General features: G+C 43.4%; 1 protein-coding gene across 1 annotated transcript; it reads right to left on the bottom strand.

Annotated features, from left to right (window-relative positions):
- Positions 1-5,063: 5,063 nt before the first annotated feature.
- Positions 5,064-10,399, bottom strand: tbx22 (T-box transcription factor 22). Its single transcript, XM_028416633.1, has 8 exons — positions 10,082-10,399; positions 9,532-9,784; positions 8,135-8,236; positions 7,888-8,062; positions 6,851-7,015; positions 6,008-6,072; positions 5,682-5,767; positions 5,064-5,593 (listed from the first exon to the last, which is right to left on the bottom strand). Exons 1-8 carry the CDS (start codon positions 10,218-10,220, stop codon positions 5,064-5,066), a joined length of 1,515 nt encoding a protein of 504 aa, XP_028272434.1. The 5' UTR covers positions 10,221-10,399.
- Positions 10,400-15,624: the final 5,225 nt, after the last annotated feature.

Here is a 15,624-nt window from a genome sequence, read left to right as displayed (position 1 = left end):
TTCTCCATCTGCTGTTCCTGCTCCTGTGGTTGTGTGTGTGTGTGTGTGTGTGTGTGTGTCTAATTGTTCCAGACCGAGGCTTCCCCCACTTTCCACTCACCTCTTGACCATTGTATCCTGTCAGATGTGTTAATGCTGCTTTTAATCAGTTTTACTATCTTACGCACACACACACACACACACACGCCTAAATCCAGCTGGCCCTGTCCATCGCTTCCAGAGCACACTTCGTTAAGATTCAACCACTCTCCTGCTCACACCCTCTGTAACACACACACACATGATCCTACCGCTCCTCTCCTCACCCTGTTAACCCCCCTCAACTTAACCCTCACCTCACCCTATCACACACCCTGATATCTCTTACAGTGAAACAACCTGTGAACGTGGACATGTAGCTTTGTCTTCTACTCTTTATTGAAGCTGTCTGTCTTTTTTGTCTGTGCAGTAGGGCATGTGTGCCACACTTCCTTTATCTGTGTTTTTACATTAGCGTGTGTCATTAGTGTCAAAAGAGAAAATGGCTTTTGTCCCTTTCCTTTATCCAGGAGAATATCATCAGATCAAATTAAAACAATTGAAATACTTATTTTTCAGCAAATAACTGCTAAACTATTATTCCCATCAAACATATGTGTGGGCTAATATGTGCTCCACACCGTTTTGTATTGATTTTAACATTGATTGACTGATTGATTTGAACGTTTGGCATGTCTTGCAGTAACTGTAACTTTAATTAAAGTTATTCTGGAGTTAACTGAGGCACACTTAGCTAGCAAGTTAATAGGCAGTAAAGATGTAGGCGTTAATAAGGTCAATTGCTCAGCAGCTGTTGACAAGATGACAGTGTAAATAACAAGGAGGGAAACAGGAAAAGAGTGGATCCAGTACCTCTGGAATTACATTATTACTATACCAGTGGATATGGCAGAGCAGTGTGTGTGAGGAGTGATCTGCTAGGCGTGTGTGTTCGTGTGGTGCATATGGTAAAACACTCTGCAGGTCTGCTGTTAGTCACACTCCTGCGTCTCAAATTGAATTAGCGTTGACAGCACACAGCGCCAGCCGCGTGTATGTGTGTGTGCACTGGGTTGCACTAGCTGTTGGCAAGCCGTCTCTGTGTGTATGTGTGAAGGAGAAAGAAGGCCTTCCCCCTGAAATCAATTAGGTGAGTATAGGTCTGTAGTTGTGGGGGTGAGAGGGGCACATCCTGTAGAGGGCAGCGCAGACAGACAGCACCATCTGGGGCAGCGGGCGGGTCGACCTTAGGGTGAGACATAAAAGAAGCAAGGCAGGGATAAGAGGAGAGGAGAGTACGGGCCGGCTTTAAATCACTCACCCCGTACCCTCACCCCCATCCCGTTGTCTGCCACCTGATACATCAGCCACGGAGCATCATTCTCACTCAATCACCCTCCACCTCTTTTCTTATTCTTCCCTCTGTCTTTGTATCAGTCCCAGGAGTGATAACCTGTCATACACAGGAAGCAAAAAGAGGTAAGAGCCATCTATCCCTCTGTCAGAGATAGGGGAAAAGAGAAAAAGAATATCTCACATCTCTTGTTCCAAAAGAGTTGATTTATAGGTTTGTATTAAATAGAACCAACGCTGGAGTTTCTCTCTCTCTTTCTCTCTCTCTCTCTCACACACACACCTGTAGAATCCCCTCTGGCTAGGGGAGGAATTAGCATGCACACACTCTCTTTGAGGGAGGTATGGCTCCTCATGATGGACAGCCCAGGTCAGAGTGTGTGTTATGTTTGTTGGTCATAAGCTGAGTGTTGACAGCCCTTGTTCAACCACCCTTAACTAACACACACACACAGCTCCACTCATGACAAACCACTCAATTACATCAACCACGATGTGTGTGATACAAATAAATTGAGTGTAAGTGTAAAGAGCCTATTTTGCAGCACAAAAAAAACAGAATACAAGAATGCACTGCTTACAACTCCAGCTGAAGGGTGCTGACTGAAAACCTGATCAAAGTGTAGCACAGCAATGAAGGTGAAAACAGAGAGTGAAGGTGCGAGGGCTGCTTGGGTGATTAACACATTTTGTGATGAATGGCATGGTCTGAGGCCCAGATGGAGCATTCAGAGGAAACCCCAAAACACACACACAAACATGCAGGCCAGCTGCCAGGCCACATGTTAAAACTGTTTGTCCTGTGCTCATCTAACCCCTGCTCCTCAAAGACAGGGGCTTGTCCAGGAGCACATGCCTCTGCAAAGCCCCCCGTGACCCCTGTCTTTACGCACACGTGGGGCCGCATTGCCAGGGACATGGAGTCATTTTTCTATTTATTGTTGATTAGAAAGAGAAGAAAAGACCTGAGAGACTTGACTCATATTTATAACTTGTTGATGTTCTCAACAGAGGCTGTATAATAAGGCAGATAAAGTTGAGAAGGAGAGCAGAGGAGCTCTTTCACTGAAACTATGTATCATATGCCAGCTTGATAGTGCAGCAGAGGATCGCTTAATAACTGTTAAACTACTCTTGCTTTTCACATTACTCACTGAGTGTAATTCAATTTCAGCCACAGCTGGTTTCACTTTCAACTTTACAGCTGAGCTCAGTCATGTCCCATAATCTGACCTGATAAATAACCAGCTTTTATTGAGTTTGCAGAGAAAATAGCGTCCAGTATAAACCTTCACAAAGAGACTCACAGAGCCAAGCACGAGGGAGCCCACAGGGCACAAAGCTAAGCGGGCAAAACTTGTGTGTGTGTGTGTGTGTGTGTAAAAAGCGTACAAAGGTGTATGGCAACTATTATTAGCAGATGACATACGTGTGTGTGTGTCATGTATGTTAATCTAATGAAGACAGAGTATATTTACACGTCCCAACTCTCTGTCGAGCTTCTCTCCTGTTTCAGGATGCCATTTCACATGATTGGAAACAAATGACTTCAGGGTCAGATTTCTCTCCCTTTACTGCCTGTCAATCACTGCGGAATAGTCCAGAAACTTCCCTCCCGGCTGTTCCAAACGGGAATCAAGCACACTTTCAATGTTATTTCAGCCACCGCCTACAAGAGGATTATGTTGACACGTTATAAACGAACAGCGATGGATATTCACCAACACGTTGACAAAAGGTTAGCTCGACAGTTGCTTTCACATGTTCTTTACATGTTAAAGCAGACTTTGTTTTAGATAGGAAAGAATTCCATTGTCATGTGGGCCTGTTATCAGCAGCAGGTGAGCTTGACTTAAGGCTGGGGAAAAACCATCTGCCAAACATCTAATGAACAGTTTTTAACTTGCTGATTGAATCTATGCAAAAAGTATAAAAATTGAAATCCTCCATTTTCCAGAAGTAGTATCACATCATTAGCCTACCAGCTGCAGCTTTACAGCTTGGACGTTTGGGCTTTTCCATTTTGCACATTTTGTACTTTTGTAAAACATATAACGTATCAAAACTCCTTGTCTCCTGCTTCCAGTACAGCATGATAGCAAGTTCTAGACACAGATAATAACAGGTGCTTACATTTACTTGTATTGTTTGTATTAAGTCTGCCTCTGTTCTGCTGTGTAGGAGAGTGACAGGTGCAGAGTGCAGCCCCTCCTGTCATGAAAGCAATTTGTCTAATTGAAAGATCAGGAATTAGAAAGGAGTTGAAAATGATTGTCGTCCGTCGGCATACATGGAAATGACAGACGGTATCAAATGACCAGCACAGATTATGTCTGTCTGCAGACAAAGGGCAGGCTGTTTGATAGCGGTGCACCTGACAGCCCTGCTGAAACAGGGGCCATCCCCTGCCTGAGTTCCTCAATTAACTCCTTCCTGCTATTTTCACATCCAGTGCACATTAGCTCACTGCCATGCTCACCCTTGACAACTAAATTGCTGTTTGGTTATGACCGTTTGTCGGGAAACAGGCTATTTCCCCCCGTTTTGCCTAAACCGCTGTTCCTAGCTTTGCTGACAGAGAGGGAGGGATGGTTGCTGGGTTTTGACTTGAAGCTGAAGGCAGGAATTATCACATCAGCGGCCGAACGGGCGTGCCCTCTTTGGTACAGACAAAAACACACAGCATTATGTTGGCCCACAGTAGTGAGAGGTTTTCATTTGACTCTGCTCTTTACGAACTCAGTTTTCTGAAAGCCTTCCACATGGCTCAACAAGCAATACTGATTCACTGTTGATCCTGGAACATCACAGAACACAACAATGATGACACGGCTGCTTTGTAGAGAGCGAGCAGCCCTAATTGTTCCAGTCTTGTTACAGACTGCGACTAATAAAGGTCTCTCTAGAATAACCGTTTCACCTCCATGCTTCTCTGATTAGTCTTATTATTGGTAATAAAGTGCAGGAATGGAAACTGGCTGCCTGAATTCTGGCAGCTGTTGTTCTTCCCCTAAAATCACAGAGACCTGATGAGCTCATGTTATTAGTCAGGGGTGGCCAGGCCTGACACTGAGAGTGCACCGAAAAACAAAATGTGCTTTTGTTCACTGAAATATAATGTCTGTCCTATCATTTCTTATTCAAAGCCTCTATAGTTGTATATTAACACAAATGAAAAATATGGCAAATGTTTCAGTTTGTGTGTACACACTGCAAGTTTGCACTAAAATGAGCACATTGAATGTTTTTGATTGTAGCAAAAAACATGAAAAATACTTTAATGGGCACTTCTGGTGAGTTTAACAGCCATCTCATGTTACTAAAAATTATGTTACATACCTCAGATCCTATTGCTGATGTTCTTTACCGTTACAGCCGCTGAAGAGTGACTGAAATGTTTTAGATAGAAATGTTGTGCTTTCTGTCCCAAATAAAAATCTACATCCTGCCTGAGGAGAAAGGTTTCCAAAGTTTTTAGTTTTAGATGAGTGTGCATAGTAAGAAGAAACTCCTTCTGGGTCATTTTTTGGTGAAAGTCAACACAATGTATAAAATAGTTTTTAAATACAAAAGTCCCTTCCACAGTTACACTTCTCCTCGCTTGAACAGAGGATCAGCATTCTCTGTTTTGTTGGAATAAGCTTTGGCTTGTTACACTGAAAGGGCCGGAGTCTGGAAGTGCGGTCCAGCTGTCAGAGGCAATGGCTGGTGGTCGGGTGCCACTGAGACTGGCGCAGCAGACAGTCCGTGGTGTCTTCGGCGAGCTTGGCGTGCCGGGAAATAGCTGTGATTTGGGGGCTCAGGGGGAAGCTGTAGCGGTAAAGACAATAGGGGCCTGCAGTGTCAGAGAGATGAGGGAGGAGAGGAGACCCCTGGGGGCTGAGGGGGCTGTGAAGGGGGAGCAAGCAAGGCGGCCCATGAGGACATTGGTCCCTACAGTGGGGAGGTTTCTTCCCCTGCAGCGCGGAGAGGAGCGGGAGGTCTGTTAGTGGAGGAAGAGGAGGAAGGACTCTTAGTCTGTCTGTTCCCAGGGAGGAGAAGGCTCTGCTGTGCAGCGGAGAAATTGTGGCTGAGGTGGATGTCTTGCCGTAGAGGGGGAGAGCAAGTGTGTGGAGGGCAGCGTCCTGGCAGGACAGCGCAGAGACGGAGAACGGGTGAAGGGATGAAGATGAAGAGAGAGGGAGAAGGCTCTTCATACTGCTGGCCGGTGACCCAGAGCTCCCTGTCAACAAACAGCAGAAAGTTGAATCACCACATTAAAAAAAAAGTCATTTTGCAAAAGAGAAGTAAACAAAGCTGCAACACAGTACCTTGGAGCTGTATGGTGAATGGCTTAAAGTCCAAGCTGAGAGGGCCTCTCCAGGGATATGACTCCAACAGGCCATCCAACACCCCCCTGTACACACAATCACACACAGGCACACACACATATGTACTGTAAAAACAGTGAAAAGTGTCATTCTAGGTACGGTATTTAAATATTGAAAGTGAGAGGTGTGAAATTCTGCACTACTCTTCAGGTTTATTTGAAGGTTTTATGTGGCTTCACATTTCAGTGGCTGAGCTTATAATCCCTCTTGGGTCCTTTAGTGGAGAACTTTCTGAGTGTTGATGTTCACAGTGAGGTTTTCCGTACCTATTCCTCCCTGGATCTCTGAAGCCCTTGGCGAAGGGGTTCCTGTCGATCTTCAGTTTTGTGATCTTGCCCAGGAGAAAAGAACAGACATAGGTTAGAGTGGACATGTCAACTGTTGACGTGTTAAGCTAACAATGAGCTCAGCTTTACAACAGTACAGAGAGTGGCAGAGCTCCCTCTCTGGGACTGCATCTCTCAGCAGCACCCAGGGCGATCAGCCATGTCAAACAGGGCTCTTGGAAAAGGGGGTTCAGGGTCGTACAGTTTTATTCGGAGCTTTATTAGGCTGTGGGCTCCAGCAGTCGGCACAGTCACAGCTCGTTACTAAGTTTCTGTAATAATATGTTCGCTGATAGTAAAATGAACCCTGATGAAAAGAGCTGGCAGTCCCTGCGGACGGCTCTGTTACTGAAGGAATGATAGCCAACAGCAGGGTCAGGTCCCCTGAAAGGAACACACACACACACACACACGCTTGGAGCAACTGCCCTGGCACACAATCAAGACACTGCAAATTTATGATTTCACTGAGACCACATGGAAGCGAGCCTCATCAACTTCATGATGTGGAGATTCCAATTTTTTTATGTGAGGTCAAACAGGCGCAGCTGTTGACTGGATCATCATAACAATCACTGTGTCGACAACAAAGTCCAACATCTGCTTTTTGAATATTTCTGGCACACAGAGAATGAAGACTTCCAATTAGCAATAACTAATTTTTTAGTCAAAATATGTGAAGATTTCTGTTGGCTAACAAAAAGAGGGTACTAGACTGACTAGACCTTTAGTACACATAAGTTGTTGTTTCTGGTTAATGTGTTTAGTTTGAGTGAGCATTACCTGTTGATTCTGATAGGCTGTGACTGTGGTGAACTCAGTTTCTGGGAAGGAGAAGCTGTGCACTCCTTCAGCAGGCAGCGACTGGATCTGGGACAAGTCCATCCGTGGGTTGTGCCGGATCACATGCACACGTGGCTTGTATTTATGCATGGACTGCAAAATAATCTGGATCAAGAGATGAAGATGAAATTGAGAGTGAGTCAGTACAGTTAGGCTAAACCTTATAACAAAACAGGACAGTAACTAATAACTCTTTTTATTATAATTCAAAAAGTTATTAATTAATGTTGTAATGTATTAAATAATGTGAATTGCGGTCTATAAACACATAAACACATGTATTAAAGGTAACACAGATTTAGCTAAAACATCCTAAATGTATAAAATGGCAAGTAACATTCATTGGTGTAAAAATAATTATTCCACACTTATCAAAATTTGATATATAAATGAAAAAAATAAAAAATAACTATACTGCAAAAATAAGGTCAGGGTGAGTCTGATTTCCAAAATAAAATATCAGTAAACAGTACACATGCAGAGATGACCACATCTGTGGTGTTTCCGTTCATTAATTTCCGTTTTCCATTATTTTTTATTATTGCCAAATAAAAATGCAGCCGCCAATACGTATAAGAGGTTTCATGGTTAGAGGTAACATTATTTTCTAAAACACAAACCAGCTAAATAAAGTGCCAACCTGTAATTTCTGAACACTTAAAAATAATAAACAATGATCTGAGAGGACATATAAATGGTGAATAGACCACAAGTGCAAGTGCAAACACAGTCTGCAGATCCAGGAATCCTGAATCTTCCATACACACAAATTCTGGGGTGCTTAAGGATCAAGGCCCAAGCCTCCTGTCACCTCCCTGGTTACCTCACTTGTGCACCACTGAACCTTCACAGGAGGCCAGAAGGATTTCATTGCAATATTTTTAATAATGAATATACACAAGAATAGTAATAAGCAAGTCATATTTCAGTTTTACTGTATTTATCCCACAAAGAGAATCAGCTTTGGGGTTACCTACATGTCCCTTATCGTCCATCTCGTTGTTGGTGAGTTTGACCCGGTCAAAGCTGATGACCTGACGCATCCACGTCTCTCCTGCGCACGGCGAGTCCGGGTGCACGTAGAGCCGGGGAGAGATGCAGGAGTGGTCCGTGTTTCCAGCCACCATCCACTGCGAGCTGTGGTACACATACCTGAGAGAATGTATACATGTGAGTCAACAAATATTCACACAGGTAAATATTGATTTACAATTTTATACACACCTGTAGCGTTTGGAGTCCACGGGCATGACGTCCATTGCGATGTAATACTGCTGGCAGGGGTCCAGATTGCGCACTTTTACGCGCACAGAGGGAAACATTCTCCTAAAGAAAGATGATAAAAGCATAGTGATTAAAATAAAAGCAACCCAATAAAACGTTTTCTTAAAACAAGTATAAAGTGTCGCCTCCATGCAGTCACATCATTAAACAACACAAAAAGACCAGGCAGGAAAACCTTCGGCAGAAACCTTCCTGCATGTATCGGCCAAGTTCACAGGAAAGCTCATGGACCACGAGGGGCCATGAGGGCATCCTCACTGCCGAGATTTATAGCACGTGTTCTCGGTAATTGAATAAACGGAACCTACATTTCAGCAAGTAGTTATGTCCCAATAATTCATGTCTGGAAAAAACAGAAGAGGACGCACAGGGGTACCACACATTAATTAATTTGAGACAAGAAGATCATGTTAATTTAATCGACGTGTACCCAACAATACCTCCGCACCACAAGGTTCATAGGTGATGCAAACTATCCAGACTCTCCTTTTATTTTTGTTTTAATTCACTTAAACATAAATGAATAAATATTATCAAGTGTTACTTTTGAAAAAAAAAGTGACCTGAACGCAAAAAAATAATTTATTTCGAAATGCGTGCTGAACAAAACTAAATAGGACAGTAGGCATTTACAGTTATCATATTAACTGATAACTCCATAGCTCATTTGTTTGTAATAGAAGAGTAGTGATAATAATCGTGAAACGGGCACTTCTTTGTTCTTCTGACTGGCTGCAATGCGGTTGAAGCCATTTTCCTGCTGATAAACGAGCACCTGTGACCGCAGAGCAGTTAATGTCCTATCATAGAATATATTCGTCATTGGTACTGACGCCCTGCAACAGACTGGCGACCTGTCCAGGGGGCACCCCGATAACAGCTGCAGGCTCCAGTCCCGCCGTGACCCTGTGTTAACAGGGCAGAGCGGTTAAGACAACGGATGGATGCACTGATAATAATCTGAACACCGAATCGTGACTTAAATAAATGCAAATGCTTTTACTGGAAAGAACTTCCGGAACAATGTTAAGGGCCGGACTGAGGAGCATTAGGCCTGGCCTTATTTTTATTATTTATATTGAAATAAACTGCCCCATTTTTCTTCAAAACTTAAACTTAACTTAAAAAGCGTCTAATAATGCCCTATATGAACAGAAGCCGTTTCTGCCTGCAGATGGTTCCTGTCATTTATATTTAGACTAAATTATATTGGATTCTATACGAAGCTGTCCAAGGGCCAATCAGCAACAAACTGAGGCTTCACACCAACCATGGGGCCCTTGTAAAATTCATATCCAAATTGCACAGATGGACGGATGGATATCCAGCATTTATACCTGCCAGCTTTAGTAATGATCATCTCTGTTCCGATCTCGTAGAATCTCTTCCACAGCTCGGAGCCCTGCAGCTCTACTTGAACCTCTTTGTCCGGCCCACAGTCGCTCTCCTTCGGTTGGTTCTCCTCGCTGCTCGGATCAGAGATTTCAGTTCCTGACCTGACAGCCTGGCTCTGCGGGTCACAGGGGTCCCCTGGCCTCCTTATAGCTGGACTTGCTTTTTTCATCTGGCTGGCTGGATATTTGTGCTGACCTGAAAAGTATAAAAGTTAAAAAAAAAAAAACAGCCTGGAAAACACTGATTTTAAAACATTAACACCAATGTACGCGCATGCAGGATAATATGTACATCTCTGTTGTGTTAGGAAGTATTTCAGTACGATTGTCTGCTGATACATTCTAATTGTAGTAATTTAAAAAAAATGTTTTTAGAAGGTAAAACAAAAAAATGAAACTTGCAGTTTTCACACAAATTGTGCGTAAAATGATTGTGACACAAAAAACAGCGAAAAGTTCTTAAGGATGTAACAGCCCTGTCCTCGTGCCTCACCGATGAGGATGCTCCCATCGCGGCCGGTGTCTCCTGCTGAACTTGACTCATGTCCCTCCGATAATTTCAACCTCTTGCAGGGTTTCCCGACCAGCGCTTCCACCGAAAACGCGTGAGCCCGGGAGCTCAGGCCCTGCATCCTGGCCAAAGTCACTGTCTGTACGATGCGTATTCCGCGCGAACTTTGACTCCGTCCCGCAGTAGGTTCGCTCAGTGTGCCGGTGCAGTCAGAGCAGGACGGGGCAGAATAAACATCAGCAGCAGCAACACCTCAGAGAGCCTCTCTTCTCTCGCGGCGGCTCCGTGACGCTGCGTAATTGATCCGGTACGTTCCCATGTGTTCTACTAGACGCGCGCCCTCATCCAAAAACCTTGATTATTGGCACGCCTCTCCTCCTCACTACAGTATACCCCTCTCCCCCTTTATCTGTTTCAGCGTCTCCCCTTTCCTCTCTGCCTCACAGAGGACGTGTTCCTCTGGTTCCCCTCTGCGCGTCACAGGGAGAGGGAGGGAAGAGTGAGTGTGCATTCCTACACATGGCCCTGCGCTGAAAAAAACAAAACAAAACAAAACACTCCAAGCAGTAACATAGTGCTTCAAATTTAAAACTTAACATTTCTCATAAATAACAAGAAAAAAAAATCAAACTACAAGAATGAAGTGCCTTTTAAGTGTAAGAAAAATATTTTCAAACGTGTTAAACAAACAACAAAGCAATGTGCGACAGCTGACGGCCAGAGGTTAATCAGATTAATTAAACAGTTTCAATGAACTTAATATTCAAAAACATGAGTGGACTTTTTTCTGTTTACTGTTGTCTTAGAAGGGAACTCTAGTGTGACTCAATAGATAAGCGTCCTTTTTGCTGTTACCTGGTCTTGGTGATACGTGCATGCAGGACAGCAGGCACAGACCATCTTTACGCACGGAGTGCCACTGTATATGTAAATAAGTAGGTTCATTTTAGTAATTAGATGCCAGTCTGATCTATTACCTCAAATAATTACGCCAAAAAAATACCAATTAAAGACGTTTGCTGGACTGGAGTTTTGTGTTCAATTGGGATTTTAGGGGCATTTTCCCTTGAGGCTATATTTTGAATGAAGCCTTTCAGTTGTTTTCCAAGTTGCTTCCCTCCATTTAGACAGTCGATAGATAAACAGAATGAATTTCTTAGAGGATTGAGAGGGGAGTCCAGGCACAAATATTTAAGTCAAGTTAATTCAGACCATGTGGAAGGTAAAATATCACCGTGAAACTCGCTGCTCTTCTGTTGAAGCTAACATTTCCTATATTAATTTGAAGGCTTTCCTTTTAAGCGCCTTCGTGTCTCCCGTTTCTCCGGTATGGAAGTGGGATTTTTTTTCTGTTGTGGTACCCGGTGAGGGTGTGCGTCTGTCTGGTTTTCATAAGTGCGGAGATCAGATGGAGTTTGGCGCACAGGGGAAAACTAGGCTGTAATGACAGCTCGGGATTATTACATTACTGGTCGACATGAAATAGATCCGCTTTACACAAATAAAAGTCAGCAAAGGCTCTATTTAAAATGTTTTTTAATCACATGGTATAATTGCTCTGAGGAGAAAACAAATGAGGGCTGTGTTTATGGCACGGTTGGTTTGGTTGGTGATGGAAATCTCTGACAACAGCCGGGAAATGGAGAACTATGACCAACCGGAATCACATGTTCTCTGTCATCAGAACCTGTTTTAGAACCGCAGTCTGGATTCATGTTTATTCTTTTCGAACTTGTCGTTTTCCTTCACAACTGTAACAAAGTGTATCTCAGGCATCCTTCCTGGTTTAAACCGCGAAAAAGTGCAAGAATGGGCGTCAGGCTGTGCGTGCGCAGGCCCGCTGCTGCCTCCTATTGAAATAAGACGCGAAAAACTGATAGAAATCGCCTGCGTATTTCCTTCCACACGCTTTAGAGATTGCTTTTCCATGCTGTCTTCAACAGTCAGCTCGTATATCTTCCTCATGGGATTATGGGATGTCAGCAGAGTGATGGCGGCCATGCAGGCGAGTGATCCCCTCTGCCTGGTTTCGCTAAAACACAACAGGAACCGTTGCTTTCTGATTCGTAATCCAGTGCAAATCTGCATTTGTCCCATTCGGGGTATTTGGCACACATGTTTCCTCTTATTAAGCACAATACGCGCGCTTGGCGGAAACGAGAGACTCAAATCCAATTTAGCGGAGGCCTCAGGTTTCCATTAATGCGGAAGTTTGATGATCAGCTGCAATTAGGCTTCCCCATCATTTTGCGCCTTCAGGCTCGCTGGCATGCCGTTGATTTGTATCCACGGCCTAATTAATAATCATTTGCGAATAATTGGTTTGCAATTGAAGCCTCGTGGTAGGCCTTAAACACACCATATGGACTCGAGTAAAAGTGCAAGTTAACTTTTAGCTGTTTACAAAATCTGCCTTTTTCTAATTTAAACCGGTGTTTTGCTCTATTTCAATACAAAGGCTTTGTTTATCCTGTGTTATTTGTTTCTAACTGTTGTGAGGCTGAAGTGTAAGTCTACGTGTGTGAGTGTGTGTTTGCAGCTGCAGGCCGGTGCCCAAAGAGTAATCATGACCAGCCGCACAGCCATGGCCGGGGTCTGTGTGTACTGTAAATGTGCACACGCTCACAGCTTGCAATGAGTGCGTGTGTGTGTTTATAAACAGGCCTGTCTGTCTGTAGCTCTGCACTGAATGGATGTGACGGGGCCTCCTGATGGTTTGTTTTAAGTTGGATCCTGATGTTGGGCAGTGTGTGTGTGTGTGTGTGTGTGTGTGTGTGAGGGTTATTCTGGGCATGGGCTGCTGGAGCGGATGCCCGGTCACTGCCAAACGTCAAGCTTCCACCAGCCCTCTGCTGTGACACTTTGTGGAGTGTTTGAGTGTAGAACGCTGTACACATTTAGTGCATTGTGGCACTAATGGGATGTGAGTTTTGATGAATGAAGGCTTACCTGGAACACACACACACTCACTAATTATTTCTATTTCCAATGCTGGTTCATTTTACATGTTTGTTATTTACTGATTGCATCTAGAGTTGATGTGAAGAAACTTGAGAGCAGGAGCAGAACTAAGACAGCCAGTCACAACATGACCGATTACAGTGACAAATTCTCTTGACCCTGACATGTCATCAGCTCCATGATGTGTGTGTGTGTAAAAACCATTACATCTGCTACTCATAACCTCAGTCTTGTCCCTCTCTCAGGGGGTACAGCTTTCAGGGGTCCAGACTTAAGTCCCTTCATGAATACTGTGCTGGAGTAACTATGGTCATGTCATCTGCATCTTTAGCAGCAGTAGCAGAAGAGTCAGTGTGAGACACCAATCATGTCCTTCTCTGCCTTTAGGAGTTAATCGACTGTGTCTGCCAATACTGTTGCATCTCATCCCTGATTTGTTATTGAAAGTCATCCAAAGAGTCATTCTTCAATCAGCTATCAGTGAGGGAAATTTGGGTTTAATCTTATTTGGCTGCTGGCTTGATGTTTGGATGAAAGAGAGGAATATTCATCCTGTTTAACTCTGATATACCACAGGAGCTTAATTGTGTTGTGTGGCATTCTTCTATAGCACAGACTAACACAGAATGCAGAAAGTGCTGATGGGAAATAAAAATATAAATAAAATGATTTTGAAACTTTACATCAAATTATATCAAACAATGGCCGAAAACAACAAACTGTTACTGTACAATATTACATATTGTATCCAATATATACACTACCATCCTAGTACACTGCACAACAGCTCAAAAAATAAAAAAAGCTTTTCTGCTCCTTAAAATTTATATAAAAAAAGAAACTGCAGACAAATGGTTGGGACTATACACTATATAAACTATTAAAGGTAGGAGATTTGGAAAACTCAGTGAGAGTCAGCCAGATGTTGAAAGTAAACACACGCCCCTTTCTCTCGGAGCTCACCCTGAAGCCACGCCTCCCAACCAGTCAGTGACTTCGGCCATCATGCACGTACCTCTCTGATGCGCACAGAGCAGGAAGAGAGTGACAACCAGCCAACTATACGCACAGGGTCGCCTCGTAGGACTGGCTGATGTTTTTAGCATTTTATAGCTTCCACAGATGATTAATATTCTTTGTTTTAAAGCGAAACTGCCGAACTAATCGGTTGCTATCGGATTGTAAAGAGAAGTTACACTAATTTAACAAAAAGTGCATCAGAATGAAATCTCCTATTCTACCTTTAACACTGTTTTCAAAATCACCAGTTGATTTTGACCACCAAACAGCTTGTTAACTGGATTTGTCTTCAACCTGTGTTGACTTTTTCAGTAAATGTTACAATGCACTGTGTGTGCTTTAGAACCCTTATGCTGTTTGGTCATATTATTACTGTTGCTAATTTGTCCTGCAAGAGTGGATATAAGAGAGTGAGCTACATTTTTGAGTCCTGAAATGTCAAACGATGCATTAAGGTCTTGTGTTACTGAAGCTAAATTATTGCAGAACAGTACATTCTCTCTAGTAAATGTCAAAAAAGATTATTTTCAGCCAGCAATATTAGTGAAAGACGTAATAAAATGAATAATGAATACATTTTTTTTACATTTCTTAAATACTTGCTTTCTGCTCTATTAAGGCAACAAATTCTGCATCAACAGATGTTTGCCTTTTTTGTGGTTGGATCATGGAAGTGCACCCTCCCCTTCCCTCTACAGCTCCTCTGCTCTCTGGATCTACAGACTGGCACCGCTGGGAAATCCTGGGCACGAGCTCTGGTACTACCGCCTTCCTCCAGCCCACAGAGTAGGAAGATTTAATGGCTCATGTGCCACGGCATCCAGCCTTTACAGGCTCCTTCTGCCTAGTCGGGTGGGTAACAAGGGATGAGGGCAAAAAGGAAAACAGGAGAGGAGAGTAGCATCTCTGCCAAGATGCAGCCTCCTCCTCTCACCACAAGTGTGTTGTGAATTATCTTTCCCCTCTCGCTCCTTCTTTTCTCGCTCTAAACCTTTAGTTATCCCTTGCTACTCACCCTCCTCCTATTAAACACATATAGATCTTCATCTGTCCACAATGCTTTCATGAGGGGAACTGTGAACCTGACTCTTTGGCACATTCATCTCACTTGTTTGGATAGCTAATTCTTTTTGATGAAAATTGCTTTTTCTCTCCCTCTCTTTCTCTCTCTCTGACTGCCAGTAACCATGTGGTTAATGGTTGTGGTAAAAAGAAACAAAAACAGCCGTAATTGATAATGAAAGTCAGATTCTGCCTGTGAGCGTCTCAGTCGATAGTCTTTTCTCTCTTTTTGGACAGCCTAGACGGACAGCTCTGCCAAGCAGGACTTTGATTGAACGGGGCACTGGGATCTGTGTGGCTTTAGAGAGCAGGGAGCAGATCTCTGGGAATGAGAATTTATCTTCCCAGAAGCATGTCAAGGGCTGGAAAACTAATCCACTGGGTGTTAGTGAGTAATTTCCTAATACAATAATGTGTAACCAGCACATGTTTCTGGAGCATTTGGATAAAATAATGAATAAAAATGAACAATGCTCCAATAC

The sequence above is a fragment of the Parambassis ranga genome, chromosome 10 (genome assembly GCF_900634625.1).
Source record: "Parambassis ranga chromosome 10, fParRan2.1, whole genome shotgun sequence".
Lineage (NCBI taxonomy): Eukaryota > Metazoa > Chordata > Actinopteri > Ambassidae > Parambassis > Parambassis ranga.
The sequence above is the reverse complement of the archived record's forward strand: the minus strand, read 5'-3'. Positions and strand labels throughout refer to the sequence as shown.

Excerpts from the sequence above, each read along its gene's own strand:
- tbx22 (XM_028416633.1), bottom strand. The coding sequence starts at position 10,220 with ATGCAGGGCCTGAGCTCCCGGGCTCACGCGTTTTCGGTGGAAGCGCTG. Across the intron at positions 6,073-6,850 it reads CAGCCTATCAGAATCAACAG|ATCACAAAACTGAAGATCGA; the intron begins GTAATGCTCACT and ends CTCCTGGGCAAG. Across the intron at positions 5,594-5,681 it reads ATTCACCATACAGCTCCAAG|GGAGCTCTGGGTCACCGGCC; the intron begins GTACTGTGTTGC and ends GTTTGTTGACAG.